This window comes from Daldinia childiae (genome assembly GCF_008694065.1).
Source record: "Daldinia childiae strain JS-1345 chromosome Unknown Scaffold4, whole genome shotgun sequence".
Classification (NCBI taxonomy): domain Eukaryota; kingdom Fungi; phylum Ascomycota; class Sordariomycetes; order Xylariales; family Hypoxylaceae; genus Daldinia; species Daldinia childiae.
This window is the reverse complement of record NW_022984645.1, coordinates 2,431,462-2,447,416: the sequence shown is the minus strand read 5'-3', so window position 1 is coordinate 2,447,416 and position 15,955 is coordinate 2,431,462. Positions and strand designations below refer to the sequence as shown.

Sequence of the window (15,955 nt, the reverse complement as noted above, 5' to 3'; positions counted from 1 at the left end):
CAGTTTACGTCATGTTGGGGTTCAGGTACCACTTTATCCCAAGGGGCAGCATCTAAATAGAAGTTTAGCACGTGTCCAATACCTTGAACCTTAGGCGTTTGACCCCACCATATCTTGAGCACCCTGGCAGCCTTAATTCGTGGTTGCCAAGCATTGAATTCTATCGAAGGGGGCAGTTACCTTTTTCTAAGTAACGATTCAAATATCCACAGTATAAAACACATTCAATCAAATAAATACCAATAACAAGCACTATTTTTAATTCATCATCGTCATCATATTTCCAGCCAATTTAAACACTATGTCGGGAAACGAAGGTCACGATAGCGTGCGACGACCGCGCTCCACGTCGCGCTCGCGTCCGACAACTCCTCTCCGCCCCTCTTCCCGTTCCTCGTTCCGCGAGTCCGCTCAGCGCAGCGTCCAAGGTGGCGAACCCTTCCCACTGAACGCCTTTGAACCCGCATTCGCCGAGTTATCTGATGCTATGGCCGACCTAGAGGCGAACATGATGCACTTCCAGCTGATGCACGAAAGCCTCTCACGATTCAGCGAGAGCTTCGCGAGCTTCATGTACGGACTGAACATGAATGCTTTCTGCGTCGACTTTGCCGAGGTAATAGGCAATTTTGCATATACAAGATTTAATACCTGCTGATAAGTTATGGAATTATAGGGACCGATCCCCGAGTCATTCCGCAGAGCTCGGGTTAGAGAGGAGCAATCGCCGGCACCAGTTCGATCTCGAAGCACAGAGCGAGGAGGCGAATTTGAGGGGGAGACGACATTCATGTATGCGCATTTGATACGATGCGCTAGTCTAATGCTAATTATCTATAGGACTACGGACACCTCCTTCGTAGAGAACCCACCGACAGTCTCCAAGCCGACTCCTAAGAAGTTTGCGACGCAGGATGCTCGTCAATCTCGTGTCCCCCCTCCCTCAAGAGGCGGCACCCAGTCTAGAGGTAGAGGCGGAACGGGACGAGGTCGCGCAAGTGGTCTCGTCAAACCGAGAGCTCGTGGCTTGAAATGAGCAAAGTCGACAACTGATCAAACCCTCGCGATATCACAATCTCGAGATCTGATATTAGCCCCGATTTGGCTGGAAAATGCCTTAAGTACTATTGCAACGTATGGGCGCATTATATAAGACGCCCAACCTGTGCTCCATTGATGACACTCGCGAGTATGCCCGAAACGCCATAGATGCCTATTTTGAGAAGTTTGCGCGATAAGATTGAACCGTTCATGTCGACATGGTAATCTCGTTATCGGCGCCGCTATCGGTTCGGTAGGGGCTTTGATTGTCGGTTCTGAGACCAATAGCAGCCTCGGCCTCCTTCTGAGTATATGGCTCCTCGCGAAGCTGCTTGACTCTATATCCACTGTTAGCTTAGATACCTAATATGATATATGCTACTATTGAGTAAAATGATATATGCTACTATCAAGTAAACGTACCTTCTCTTGTGAGGCTTTCCTTTTCTGTGTACGACGAGGTTGTCCTCAGTATCGTACCACTTGGCGCACTCGGTGCAGTACCATTTGCCTAGAGCAGGTAGGTCTTCTGGCGCCTTTAAGTTCTTGAATTGGGCAAGATGCTTCGGCGAGAGGAGGTCGGCTTTGATCTGATCGAGGTCCCTCGTCTTGCGACGGGTCTTGGATAGCGTACGCTTGTTGGTGACACCCATGATAGGCGACGATTCTTTCGATGGCAAATTCGACAAGGACTATTGCGTCTTGAAGAATGTAGCTGCTGTGATAGTAGGTAGTAATTAATTTCACATGTATTAGGTAAGTTGAATTGAAGATTTCCTAGGCGTAGAAATTTTGGTGGGGTGAATATTTTTAGTCTGGTTTAGCAGTTTGGGAAGTGGCAACAGGTGGTCCGGGCGCAAACCCGTAATTGCAGTTATGGTTTAACGTTCCGAGCCTCCGAATTTGATTCGGCTCCATCCGTTTTTACAGAGCCGGGCGAACGGCATTACAGCGGCAGGTTATTAGTCAGGTCCATGCCGCAATCATACAAAGTTCCTACCTATCAAAAAGCATGGGAAAATATTTAAACGAATTCAACGTTGGAGTATATACTGTAGGTGTGCATGGTTGCACGGCTACACGGTATTATTCTACACTCAGATTTCGGCTTAGCGATAAAGATATGTGGCATTAGCAATACCCTTATGCCGATGCGCCAGGGCGACAACTCGGTGCCAAATATTCACCGAGGCAAAGTTGTCGTGGGGGTATATTCCTTGTCCACTGATCCTAGTGGTATCGCCGATTGGCCAATTCGGTCCCACCTGTTTGGTCTCCAGACTGAGCAAAATTTGTCTCGGCCTGTCGATTTTGGCCTGCAGACCTGTAAATGTGGACCTGCGTGCATTCGTGAAGCGATTCAGGGCTTTTACACTACGGCGTTACTTGGGCCACGACGAAGAGGTACCTGCGGTTATTTCCAAGGTACTTGTTCCCAGGAACGAGGTACATGTCTTTGATTCCTTCATAATTGATCCAGCTTTCTCAAATGGACCAAAACTGCATTCTGTTAGTATGCAGAACCAATTGTGTTTGCAATAAATTTGAATCTCAGTCCTAAGCCTCAGAGGTTTTAAGATGCTGCTGCAAGGCTACCGTCGACTTGGTAGCTGTGCAACTGAAGGGGGCTGATTCGCAGGCTTACATACTACCCAACTTACCCCCAGGTCTCAGAGGTGAGCAAGGATTAAGTAGAAACTAGGTCATAGATCGTCGAGCTTCCAATGAGGTTTGAGCTACAGGAAAACAAGAAAGTTGCACAGATTTACATGTGCCTATCAACTTGACGAACTACTTTGACCTGACTTGTAGACTTGTAGACTACATACACTCATACACTACTAACAATTGTGCTACTCGTAGGGACGACGTCAAATTGAATTTTCAAGCTTAAAGTCTGACCAATCCCATTGATCTGATTGCACGATGGATTCATGGGGTTCTAAGTATCTAGGTACATATCGTGGCTGTTGTACATACACCATGCTAAGGAATTCAAGCTTGTGAAGCGATTCTAGTAATTGACTAACAGCGTTGAAACTTGCAGCTAACCCAACTCATATCCAAGTCCGGCAATACCTTACATATACATACGTGCCTCTCTTAGGTCGTTATACATGAAGAGTCTCCATCCAACCGCTTTCATCTATCTGCATTCCGCGCGTTCTATAAAAATTTCGGCTTTGTACAATACATGTACTTATCTAGGTACCCTAGTGTAGTCTTTTTTTTCATCCTGTTGCCGAGCAAATGCCCCTCGTTTCCAAAAGCCACTTACATTAAAGATAGATAAGTGTTTGTTTCTTGGAACTTTTGTAACGATGACGACCTTCTTATATAATAGTATGAATAGATATGTGACATATGGATATGAGGAATCTAGGTTAGCTTCATGATACCTCTTTGTAATCAATGCAATCAATGCACGTTCAAGCATGCATACATATGGACATGTATGTACAATGTAAGCCATGCTTCCATCGTTATCCCATATGGTGGCTGATTCTCTAAAGAAGCAGGGTGAGGTCACAGTTTTTGACCTGAAAGTAATCGGATTTGCTGTGATTCGTCCATTCAACCGGGTGATACCATCAATAGTGGAGGTACCTCTTCGTCTTAACCGAAGTACCCCGATACATCTAAATCCCTAGCACGCCTAGCCAGTTAGTGACCAGTAGGCTTTCACAGCTTCCCTTTACCGTAGTACCGTAGTACCGGGCGGCCAAAGGTAACATCTTTAATCGCAAACCACAAAAACTCTCCACCTTTTCCTCTTCTTTTCCGTCACAATCTTTTTTTTTTTACCTTTCCTCCTAAAGAACCAATTCTTCCTTCTTCCTTCAGGTTCAAGAGGCCTATCGTCTCCCTGTTGATATTTTTCTCATTCTCCCACTTTCATAGGAGTTGAATTTGGTCTAGACTGTGTCTTACATCTGAACCCCTCACAGCTATCCTCAGGACCGCGGTTGTCAACATGTTGGCCACTCGACAGGTCCTGGGCAACGTTGCCCGATCGCGGGTCGTGTCCAACATGAACCTGCGTAGGTGCATGGCCTCCGTGGCTGACTCGGCCTTGGACAAGAAGGTAAGCCAGCAATCGGTCGCAAAGCTCTAAAGCTTGCTGGAGGGGTGATTATGGAGGCTGATATTTCCCTCAAACTATAGGTCAAGCAAAACAACTGGGAAGAAGGCAACTTTATCAACTATAAGAAGATGTCTGAGAATTTGGCGATCGTTCGCAGCCGCTTGAACCGCCCTTTGACATACGGCGAGAAGATTCTATACTCCCATCTTGACGACCCGCACGGACAGGATATCGAGCGAGGAGTGTCATACCTCAAATTGCGGCCGGATCGAGTTGCATGCCAGGACGCCACCGCCCAGATGGCTATCCTCCAGTTTATGTCTGCTGGCATGCCTTCCGTAGCAAACCCTACAACCGTACACTGTGATCACCTGATCGAGGCTCAAATTGGTGGAGCGAAGGATCTTGAGCGAGCTGTCAACATCAATAAGGAAGTATACGACTTCCTTTCCACTGCATGCGCCAAGTACAACATCGGTTTCTGGAGACCCGGCTCCGGTATCATCCACCAAATTCTCCTCGAGAACTACGCCTTCCCCGGTGGTCTCCTAATCGGTACTGACTCTCACACGCCTAATGCTGGCGGTCTTGGTATGGCTGCCATTGGTGTTGGTGGTGCTGATGCCGTTGACGTCATGGCAAACCTGCCTTGGGAGCTGAAGGCACCAAAATATATTGGTAAAGTCCGTCCTACAACCTACAGCTACACAAATCTAACTCTTATTAGGGATTAATCTCACAGGCGAGTTAAAGGGCTGGTCTAGTCCCAAAGGTAAGTCTACGTACCTTCCCTATATTTATCGAACTATACTAATAAGTCTATAGATATTATTCTTAAAGTGGCGGGAGAACTTACAGTACGCGGCGGTACTGGCTTCATAGCCGAGTACCATGGACCTGGTCTCAAAACAGTATCTGCAACAGGCCTCGGCTCCGTGGCGAATATGGGGTGAGTCTTTTCAGCTTTCCCTTAATTTTCTCATTTTTTTCTGGCATTCTATGATTTTTCTCGATTTTTTTCCGATTTTTTCCCCCTTTCCCCCCCTTTTTTTTTCTCCCCCTCCTCCCCTCCTCCCGCTCCTTCCGCTCCTCCCCCTTTTAGGCTCCTTCTTTTTTCGGCGTCTTTTTTTTTTTCTCAACACCATTTCCCCGATCCCTAACTGCGAAAATGCTGACTTTTACAAAAGCGCTGAAATTGGTGCCACCACCTCCGTCTTCCCCTTTACAGATCGCATGTATGACTACCTAGCGGCAACCAAGAGAACTGAAATTGGTGACTTCGCCCGCTCTTATGCTAAGGAATTACGCGAGGACGAGGGTGCCGAATATGACCAATACCTCGAAATCAATCTTTCCGAACTTGAACCACATATCAATGGTCCCTTCACGCCTGATCTAGCAACCCCTATTTCTAAGTTCTCCGAGGCTGTTAAGGCTAATGGCTGGCCTGAGGAGCTTAAGGCTGGCCTGATCGGATCTTGCACAAACTCTTCCTACGAGGACATGTCCCGAGCTGCTTCTATCGCCCGGGATGCTCTCAACCATGGTCTTAAGGCTCAGTCTGCCTTCTTTGTTACCCCGGGCTCAGAGCAGATACGCGCCACAATAGAAAGAGACGGCCAGCTCCAAACCTTTGAAGAATTTGGCGGCATGGTGCTGGCCAACGCCTGTGGTCCTTGTATTGGCCAATGGGATCGTCAAGACGTCAAGAAGGGCGAGGCCAACTCGATCCTATCCTCCTACAACCGTAACTTTACTGGTCGAAACGACGGAAATCCCGCAACTCACTCTTTCGTTACTTCCCTGATCTAGTTGTTGCCTTGTCAATCGCTGGCAACTTACACTTCAACCCCCTAACCGACAAGTTGAAGGACAAGGACGGTAACGAGTTCCTGCTGGCTCCTCCCACCGGTGACGGTCTCCCCGCAAACGGATACGACCCTGGAAACAACACCTACCAGGCCCCCCCTGCCGACCGCTCCTCAGTCAATGTCCAAGTTTCTCCTTCTTCCGACCGTCTCCAGATTCTACAACCCTTCCAGCCTTGGGATGGCAAAGATGCTCTAGACATGCCCATCTTAATCAAAGCAAAGGGAAAGACCACTACTGATCACATTTCTATGGCCGGCCCCTGGCTCAAGTACCGTGGGCATCTTGACAACATCTCCAACAACATGTTGATTGGTGCTATCAACGAGGCTAACGATGAGGCGAACAAGGTCAAGAACGTGACTACGGAAGACTGGGGTGCTGTCCCAGCTGTGGCCCGCGACTACAAGGCCAAGGGAATTAAATGGGTTGTCATTGGTGACTGGAACTATGGCGAGGGAAGCTCCCGAGAGCACGCGGCTCTTGAGCCTCGCCACCTTGGTGGCCTTGCCATCATTACCCGAAGCTTCGCCCGTATTCACGAGACCAACTTGAAGAAGCAGGGTATGCTTCCTCTCACATTCGCGGATCCTGCCGACTACGACAAGATCAAGCCTGATGATAAGGTACGTTGGATGCGTTTATTCATGAACTATATGTCTACTTGCCGTGCTTGATTGACTAATTTATACGTGTTATCCAGATTGATCTCTTCTGCACGGAGCTGGCTGTCGGCAAGCCCATGACGATGCGGGTACACCCTAAGGATGGCGAGGCCTTTGATGTAAAGCTGAACCATACATTTAATACCGCACAAATCGATTGGTTCATCAATGGAAGCGCATTGAACACGATGGCTAAGAACGCGAAATGAAAGCTCTAAGGAATGATGCGGAAAATCAGATCAATAATATAGGAGAGATGCATGCAGGCGCATTGTGGGGAGGCCTGCTTGAATTACAACACTCGGGGTGTATAGGAACTTGGGATGGTTTTACTACGGATGTCATGCTTTATGGGATCATTATATTTCTACCCCGTCATGATGTTTCTCCAGCCAGTTCTAGAATTTTTTATAGTTTGTACAAAACGAACTCTGATGAAAGAATTTTAAGTCGTTATGCTGTTCCAGCTTCATTCCGTAAAGCTCCCAAAAGTTTCTATAAACAAACTCTTCGCAATAGGTAACTAGGTAGCTATGCCTATTTATTCTCTTATATTCCTGTTATATAACTGTAAGGCATCAGTATTATAAGGCTATGTTTCCGTATAAAAGTTAAGCTGTTGCTTTATGTAAGGTATGTTCATGGGTTACATACTCCTTCTAGATCTTAAAGACTATTATTATACTGATGAGGCCTATTTACTATTGATGTCAACAAGTAAGTAAAAGCTATAATATTGACTGGTTAGGTTTAATTAGAACCAACGTATTAAAACAATTGCAATAGCTATATTGACAGGTTTTATTATACTAAGAAAGGCATTCGTTAGCAATAGCAACAGTATGGCTATAAAATATTATATACTATACTATCAATCCAAAGACAGCTTGTTATACCCTTGATGAATGTTATACATAAAGTAAATGTCAGGGCAGATAGATAGACCCCTATAACTACCCCAACCCACTTATACCCCAACAACTTGCTATAGCAGTAAGTGGGACTTTACGTAGGTAGTATTATGAAGTTAAGGTAGTTCTTGCCCTATATAGTTGACTTTGACTGTATGCGTTGTCGTTGAAATATGCTTCATTCTTAGCTCGTACCTAGAACACCTATCCTACCTGCCACAGTATAATACACATGCGTGCCTATATGTAAGTTAGGTAGGTACCTACCTAAGTGTTACATGTACCTGCCTAGATATTTCAATTATAATCGTAGCTGCTTACCGAAGGTGTGATAATAGTTGCACCTGCCCAAGTGCACTAAAATGGGTATTTTGGTAGTGGTAGTAACGCATAATATAAAAGAGAAGGTGCAAGTCGGTCAGCCTAAGTGCTAGTAAAATGACACTTCAGTGATAGATAATTTCCAGCAAAACATTATAATTACACGGTAGTTCTCTATTTGACATTCTATCTCATACCCCCCAGAGCAAGAGTAAGAGCAAGAGCAACGAAGCGAAGAGACTTTCAAGTCAACTATCACGGCATCGAAGCTTAGCGTATACTCTCTCGTAGACAAGTCTATTTATCCTCCTCTAACTCCGCCAGTGGTATCCCTTGCGCCTTGAGGAATTCCACCGCATCATCCACACCCTTCGGAGCATTAATCCAATGCCCCCCGTCCTCATATTCATGCCACTCGACATTCATACCGAAACTCTTAAGTCCAGTCCTCAACTGCCGCCCGTACTCGACAAAGACAAGCGAGTCGTCGGCGCAGTGGCCTAGGAATGCAGGCGTATTTCGCACCACGGTATCCGTTTTAGGCCACCCGTCCTCCATCCCTAGCACCTCGCGGGTTTCCTCTAACGACCCGCCCGGAAACGGTAGCCAGCATGAGAAACCCATGATGCCGCAGAGTCGGGACTCCGATTTCGGTACCTCTTCCTCTCCTTTCTCCTCCAACGCCATAAGCTCACCGTCGGCACTCTCGGAGCCGCCGCCGTCGTCAAGATGTAGTAAAGTATGGAACACTGTAGCGCCGCCTTGGCTAACGCCCGCTAGCACAACGTGGTCCATGCCGCCAACAGTGCGGGCCTCGCGCCGCACGATCCGCCGGATGCTGGCGACGCTGCCGCGTAAGCCGAAGACTTGCATCTCCTCGGCGTCGGTCAGGTCCAACATGTTGGACACGTCGAACCACTGCGGCCATACCTCGCCAAGGTTTTCGGCGAGACGGGGCTCGGCTTCCTGGGGGGGTGTTAGTGGTGGGTTGATAGATGCGTGGAAGGCAGATCAAGTAAACGTGGCGAGGAAGGAAATGTGGCGTGCATATAATCAGAAAGCGACGGTGACTTCGTTAAGCATTTAGTCGAAGCGGGAGCGGGAGCGGGTTGACCCCTGAGACAATCCGGAAAGGTTCTCGGGATATACGTCATTTAAACCGCCAAGCGAACAAACAAAATAACGGACATACCGGAAAGACCCAGCGCACCGACGGAAACTCATCTACCAGCGAGCGGCCGCGCGAATTCCTCGTCCACCGCGACAGCAGGGCGTCGGCCATGTTCCGCGAGGTGTCGCCGCGGCCGTGCAAGAATATCACGGTGTGGGTGTGCTTATGCGGGGCCAGCGGCGAGATCACCGAGCACCCGAGCTCCATTCTTAGAGACCTACGTAAAAGGTGAAAAAATAACGGTAAAGGTAACGAACGGCAACGGTAAAAGGTACCTGACCCTTAATTTTATATACACCTGGTATGTAAGGTACTAATGACTACCTAACGGCGGTGCGCGACACGATGGACGAATGCTGTGCTGCTGCAGAGGTAGGTGAGAAAAGCTGGCATGTCTTAAACCCGGTGCGCAAGGTACATTACATACCGCTGGGGAATGGATACGGATATGGATATGGGGGCGAATAGATGGATGATAGTTAGTGGACGGTAGGTAAAATGGTGGATGTTTTTTTAGGACAATGGGGACGCGAAAGGGGCCGGGGTGCTAAGTATTTAGCGGTAATACTTGGAATAATCCACTACTGCCCAGTGGAGATTTTTATTTCGACGTCTTGGTGCGCCAAGCAGGATTGGCTACGGAAGCGGTTGCGTATAGGTGATGTTATTTTGGTGAGACACGAATTCAAAAGAATCTGCTGACGATATTCAACAGATTACTCGAGAATATGACTAGTCATCTTCGAAATGTCATCTTCGGGTATAAGCAGCCTGGGGGATATAAGCAGAGGGGATTCGCCTCATGTTAGAGAACATGGATAGTAAGTATTAGAAAGGGGGTTCTGTTTATTCTGATTTAGAAACGTGCGACGGCTAATCAAACTTTACAGGCTTGTCAAAAGACTCAATTAAGTCTATATATCTATAGGTGCGTAAATTTTATAATTCATCCTTCGTCCTCGTCTTTACGTCAGGCTTCTCCTCGAGCGTCCTGCTCTTAGTGTTCCTTTCGTCGCTACCAATAGTAAGCACCTTCTGGGTGTCGCCATCCGTGACTAATCCTCTCCTCCGTCGATCTACGGCGGCGATCTCGTCGTCGTACACGGTCCATTCCGGAACTTGCCTCCTAGCTCGGTCGAGTTTCGGCTCTTTGGTCTGCGGATTGTTGCATAAGTCGATGGTTCGCGCTTCTTTCTGGCTCTCGTCGCTGCACCACGTCTCGCACCACAGCCACTCTTGCGGCAGGCTGTGGATCGGGATCACGAATTGCATGTGGTTTGGTAGGTCCTGGTCGAGGTTGGAGAGGGAGCCCGGATCGGCCGATAGCTGATGGTAGTGCTGCCTGAGCCTATCGCCCGCGGCTAGCTGCCTAAAGCGGCGAAGGTCGACCACGTAGAGGGCTGAGATGTGGTAGGGGTTCCCACGGAGGTAATTCTTCCAGTAGCCTTGCTTCCAGAAGCGGAAGCCCTCCATCTCGGTGCGAGAGTCGCACATTGGCGTAAAGCCGTAGGGCGCGCCCTGTAGGTCAAGATTGACAAGGTCTATCATGTCGGTTCTGACGATCTGATCTGCGTCGACGAATATCACCTTGTCGAGGGACAGGGGAAGAGGACGTCCAGGAATAGGATCTTGTAGCCCCAGATTTCGCGCTGCTTCTCTTTCTGTTGGCGGAGCCAGTGCGGCCACTTGTACGTAACCATTTCGTACTTGAAGCCGTACTCCTTAGCTAAGTGGGGTATGAATTCTTTGAAGGACGGAGACAGGAACTGCTCGATTAAACCAGAACTTGACCGTGTGGTTTGTGTTCTTCATGACGGAGACCATCATGATGTTGAGCATGCGCTCGTATAGGTGACCGCTCGCCACGGAGAAGATGTTGATCTCGGCGTGTTCTTCGTTCGAGACCGACTTGGGCTTGGGCTTCGTCCCGAGGATTCCTTCGGCAAATTTGAGACCGCGAGAGAGGAGATCGTCGCCGCTATCAGAAGCGCTTTCTTCGAGGACATCTTCTAGCTCCATGCCCGGCTTCCTTTCCAGCCGCGGGTATAGAGTCGTACCCTGGAAGTCCATGAGAGCAACTTCGGTACCTTCGTCGCCGGGGACGGGGTTATATCCCTTTGCGCCCACGCTGATGATATCAAAAATTTCCGAGCTCCTTCCTTCCTTAAGGTGTATATTGTAATACCCGGGATTGGCTTTGAACTGGAAGTAGCCGATGTTGGCCATGATGATCGTGTCGTCGAAATGGGGATCAAGTTCGGTGCCGAGCAATAGCTGGACGCCACGAGGCGGACCGCCCGATACTTCTCGTGAGTGACCTTCGATGAGGATGTGCTCGAGTTCGTAAGTGGCTTCTACGTCTGTCTTGATGGAGCTCAACTTCACGTTATCCAAATCGTGAATTGAAACCTTCGCTGCTACTAGCCAGGCAGGCGGCACGTCCATACCGAGATTGAGAAGAGCTTCTGAAGGAAGTCCCTTGAATATCGCGCTCAGAGCGCTGACCTTTCCATCTTCGTCGAAGGATGGCGCCGAGTCTAAGACGTAGCGGTAGAATCTTTTAACCGGTAGCTCTTCGATCTTTTCTTTCGGGTTCAAGAAGATGCGCATGTAGACACCGTCTAGCTGGGACAGAACCTTGAGTATAGGAGCCCACTTCTGTCCTATCTCGCTGGCAGGGTTGATCACGGCAACGAAGTGGATATTAGCCGTGGACGCATCACCGACGTCGATCATCGTGTGGGTGGAGTTCCACGCGTCGAATAGAGCCGTTCTTAGCGTCGGGGCGGATTCGAAAATTCCTTCTGGAAGGTCTGATATAGTAGATAGAGCAGTTATTGACGTGAGCTTCGCGGCAGTTAGAGGATGTGTAATCTTGTCTGCCAAACCCAGAGCGTCAACTGCCTTATACACCGGGAGTATTCTTGTTTCCTGCTCGAACTCAAGCAGCAGCTCGAAGTCATTCTCTGTAAATCCCGACTCGTCGACGAATGGGCCGACCACACGACCGTTGAGGATGAGAAACTCTGCACCTGGGGCGACGGCTGCGGCTGTTAGGAAACGCGACAACGCTGCATTATATCCGTCGTCCTGCACGTCAGCTGGGCCCGATAAGAGGACTTCTAGCGTCTCCAGATTTTCAACTTCCAAGAGTTTGGCAACGTCCTTCTTGAGCAGCGCGTTGATCTCGTGTGCGCTGCTCGATTTCAAAGCGTTATTGACAATGTCGAGACGCACTCCGGGGTTGTTACGCCGGAATGATAAGGCAGATAGGAGAAGACGGAGACCTCGCTGCGAGCTCAGATCGGCAACAACTGTCAGAGTAGCCCAGGTCTCCTTGCTCGTGTCTTCGCCCGCTTCGATAACTGGAACCCGTTCAAACAGATCGTTGTGTTCGGAGTAGAGCTTATTTACGTCTAATACGATGAGAGTATTCTCGCCGTCGGGGTAGATGTAGAGATTGCGTCGAGTTGCTGCACCCTCTAGGAAGAGCTGCGGAATCCACGTCTCGTCGTCGACCGTGCCCGTGAAGATTCCCTGTTGGACTAGCTGTAGGTCGGTGCCCATCCTCATGCTCATGACTTGAAGCCAATTGTCTTCCCGCGGTATGGCTAGACCGTTAAGAAACAGTGGAGGCACTTCTGTATTAGCGTTGAGTCGCTCTACCCAATGATTTACAAGCTTGATTTGTTTGGCGTGGTCCTCTGATTCGAGGATATCCTTGAATGAAAGAGGTGCGACTTCGTCTTTCGTAGTGCGGTTTTTAATTGCCTTGTCAAAGTATGCCTGTTCAGAGCGGTCACCAGTGCTGCAAGCCTCTAGATAGGAGATGAGGCTGGATAATCCGTAGTTCTCTAGCAGATAATAGGCTACCTTCGCTCGCTCTTCGGCTGTCTTCGTTGGTGTTAACGGTACCAATCCGAAGCGGACGGGGAGTAGCCTTTTTATGAAAGCTTGAAGTTGCTCAACAACTAAGGATAGATCTTCTGGCTTGGTCAAGTCAACCGGGATGACTAGGTTGAATATATCCTTGCGGATCGGAGGAATCTGCCCAGGATAGGTCCTTTGCATAAGCTAGAAATAGTTAGCTGATTGTAGGATGAAATACCTCGTAAATTGTTAGTACTTACAGCCATAAGACTCTTAGGATACTCGGCGTATCGCTTGTCCTTCTCGATGTTGTTCAACCAGATAATGACGCGGCCCTCCTCGATTTCGTCCCGCCAGTCGAATCTACGAGGCTCGTCGTCCGACTTGGCCAATGTTACTTCGCGATGACCAAGTAGGGACACGGCTTCTTTTCCGCTCAAGCCCAAACTTGTTACTCCCTCGATAAGCTTTCTTTCCCGCCGAATGCTGTTGACGAGAGTGAACGGATCGATTTGTCGTTCGATCAGCTGGACGCCGTTCATCCAGAGGACATTCATCCCGGCAGGTACGCTCAGGGCTCGATTCTGGCGGTGCTCCTTAACGAAAGCGTCCGAAGCGTTATGTGCGGCGACCGAGGTAGAGAACTTCGGGAAGTCTTGAGTCAACTTGATCAATGTTTGGAAAGGGTCATCGCTTTGCATGATAAAAGAACCGGCTTTGAGACCCAACGATGCCAATTCAGAACTTGACAGCGGCTTTAGGTCTGTTACGTCCTCTTCCCCGTCGAGTACGACTTCAGTAGGTGCGGACTTAGCGGCCGAACTCGTCTCGGATTCGGCTTCGCGGTCGTCAATGACAATATAGTCTGTCCGCTTCAGCTGAAGCTCCACACCGTACCCGCTGACCGGCAGCGCTTCTCGTTCCTCGGTTTGGTCGACGCGATATCTTAACCGGTACGAAACCTCCCCTTTTCGGGCCATCTCGGATAGGGATTTATGGAAGGGCCCAAATTCGGGTTTGGCGATATCCGCGTATAGTATCACTTCAGGGCCTGCTCCTAAAGCGCGATCGAATGGAAGCGACCGTGTTTGCCTATATTCATGTAAGACATAGTCAGATGATTCTAAGATATGGTACGTACGTGTCCCCTGCGATGTGACCGTCGGCATGCGCAAGCGAAGCTGAGCAATACTGATTCCCGCTCATGAGCACCCACTCAGCACAGTCGGTTCTGGCTTTTCCTAGGGGGGCGCTACAGCCGTATCGTAGTATTGATAATGAGCCTCTATCCTCGGAGCTGCTGACCTCATGGAGAGGGCAAGCTTGAAAGTAGACAACGCCTCTGGGCTTTCCATGTGGCCATCTTGTTTTAAAATTTGGAGGAACTTCTCGTACAGTTCCTTGTCTGTCTTCGCATCCGCAAAGGTACCATCGGCGATTCGATCGAGGAGTGGGAAGTAAGATGTTGCGTTCTCTCCGGCGGCGGTCTCTCTAAGCTACGTTTTAGCATTTACATATTCTAATTGGACTCTATCACGAATGCAACCTACAAGAGCTCGACGAGATAGGGAGGAGCTGGGAATGCAGCTTTCATAGCAACATTAACGGAGGGTCCGGCTACGACATGACCCAAGTTCAAGCATAGAGTTGCCAGAAGAGTGGCTGCAAGGCCACATGGCAACTGAAAAAGTCGCGGTATCATGATGCTTTGAGCTAGAGGGGCAAGAGACGAAGTTGCTTTGTCGCAAGCTCTAGCATGCGGCAGAGCTTGGAGCTGACAAGTCTATAGAACCATATATCGCGAATTAAGTTAAGAACCTGATTTCGAAGTCATTGGAACCGAGTTCAAGTCTTGTGTAAATGCAAAGTGGCTTTTTGTAGGTCTGGACTTTTTTGGGGCGAGGTATGTAAAGCTGCCGTGTAAGTGATAAGATAGAGAGTTTGGAGAAGCCGCTGCAATTGAACACCTAAACGTAGATAATTAATTGGAGCTTGGCCAATAGGAATAGCTAAAGGTATTTGAAGCTGTCAGGGGTTGAACTGCGTTTAATTGCATAACGGGGAACTACCCCTCCAAGTACCTACCTCTTGTACTGCTATTCATATACTTGCACTTAAACAGGTTGGTACAATAGCCCAAATTTACCCTTGGGGTGAAAGGAATATAACTTCATATTGATAATGCATTGAAAGGGGCTCAGGAGGACGTTTTGGGATTGTATCTTGGATAATTCATCCCGTTCCACTAATAAGGATCTAGCTAATCAGAGACCCCTTAAAACCCAAAGATAGAACAGAACCATAGTATGGTAATTATCAAGACGTCTGTTATCTTCTTTTCCTTGGCCAGTTTAAACTCTTCTTCAGCCGATTCAAGCATTTCTTCAGCTAGTTTAAGACTTTCTTTAATTAGTTCAGACTGTTTTTTAAGTAGTTCAATCTGTTCTTCAACTAGTTGAAGCTCCAGTTCTTTTTCAAGAGCTTCTCGATGTTTTCGAATTTCTTCCTTTAAAGAAATTAGCAAAATATTTTTATATGTAAATATTCAATCATCCTACCTCGTTCCAGGAATTGGATCTTGTAGTGTCATCTTCGTCAATTCCAAATCGATCTCCTGCAATCTCCGGTTTGGAATTGCATTGCTTCGACGCAGCCCCGTTTTTGTTGCTATCCGCTTCCCACTCGTTTGTTTGCTGCTCGGGGATTTGGGTCATGCCTTCCTCGTTGGTGGTTGACATTTTGGTGGGTTGTGCAGCAGATATGAGAGGAATCAACCGGAACAAATGTAATCGAGCTGAATCCTCGTAGGTACGCGGATAGCACTCGGGATGGAAGGAGAATAGACGTCAAGATTGTCTAACATTCCCAGGTTAGAAAGATGTAGAAGTGTGTGAGCGGAATTCCAGTGTGTGCTATTGCAACGAGAAGATCACTATTTCAGGGAAAGCACGTACCTGTCAGTCCGTATAGAGGAACTGGTGAGAAAGTAGAACAGGGAAGAGGTCGGTGTCGTGCGTAAATA

The 15,955-nt window shown here is 48.3% G+C and overlaps 5 protein-coding genes across 5 annotated transcripts; 2 read left to right on the top strand and 3 right to left on the bottom strand.

Annotated features, from left to right (window-relative positions):
- Nucleotides 1–301: 301 nt before the first annotated feature.
- On the top strand, nucleotides 302–1,036 carry GL218_04971 (DASH complex subunit DAM1; the record flags this gene model as incomplete). Its single annotated transcript, XM_033581603.1, has 3 exons — nucleotides 302–616; nucleotides 677–792; nucleotides 841–1,036. 3 exons carry the CDS (start codon nucleotides 302–304, stop codon nucleotides 1,034–1,036), a joined length of 627 nt encoding a protein of 208 aa, XP_033435395.1.
- Nucleotides 1,037–1,249: 213 nt separating this feature from the next.
- GL218_04970 (Zinc finger protein bud20) lies at nucleotides 1,250–1,694 on the bottom strand (the record flags this gene model as incomplete). The annotated part of the gene is made up of 2 exons (XM_033581602.1): nucleotides 1,250–1,379; nucleotides 1,465–1,694. The coding sequence occupies 2 exons, from the start codon at nucleotides 1,692–1,694 to the stop codon at nucleotides 1,250–1,252; spliced, it is 360 nt and encodes a 119-aa protein (XP_033435394.1).
- Nucleotides 1,695–4,015: 2,321 nt separating this feature from the next.
- GL218_04969 (Aconitate hydratase, mitochondrial) lies at nucleotides 4,016–6,869 on the top strand (the record flags this gene model as incomplete). The annotated part of the gene is made up of 7 exons (XM_033581601.1): nucleotides 4,016–4,126; nucleotides 4,207–4,804; nucleotides 4,854–4,898; nucleotides 4,952–5,075; nucleotides 5,314–5,873; nucleotides 5,939–6,621; nucleotides 6,699–6,869. 7 exons carry the CDS (start codon nucleotides 4,016–4,018, stop codon nucleotides 6,867–6,869), a joined length of 2,292 nt encoding a protein of 763 aa, XP_033435416.1.
- Nucleotides 6,870–8,189: 1,320 nt separating this feature from the next.
- Nucleotides 8,190–9,270, bottom strand: GL218_04968 (uncharacterized protein; the record flags this gene model as incomplete). Its single annotated transcript, XM_033581600.1, has 2 exons — nucleotides 8,190–8,858; nucleotides 9,085–9,270. The coding sequence occupies 2 exons, from the start codon at nucleotides 9,268–9,270 to the stop codon at nucleotides 8,190–8,192; spliced, it is 855 nt and encodes a 284-aa protein (XP_033435824.1).
- Nucleotides 9,271–10,002: 732 nt separating this feature from the next.
- On the bottom strand, nucleotides 10,003–15,671 carry GL218_04967 (UDP-glucose:glycoprotein glucosyltransferase; the record flags this gene model as incomplete). The annotated part of the gene is made up of 8 exons (XM_033581599.1): nucleotides 10,003–10,604; nucleotides 10,664–10,829; nucleotides 10,879–13,137; nucleotides 13,194–14,025; nucleotides 14,075–14,185; nucleotides 14,239–14,424; nucleotides 14,484–14,614; nucleotides 15,492–15,671. The coding sequence occupies 8 exons, from the start codon at nucleotides 15,669–15,671 to the stop codon at nucleotides 10,003–10,005; spliced, it is 4,467 nt and encodes a 1,488-aa protein (XP_033435428.1).
- Between the last annotated feature and the right edge of the window lie 284 nt (nucleotides 15,672–15,955).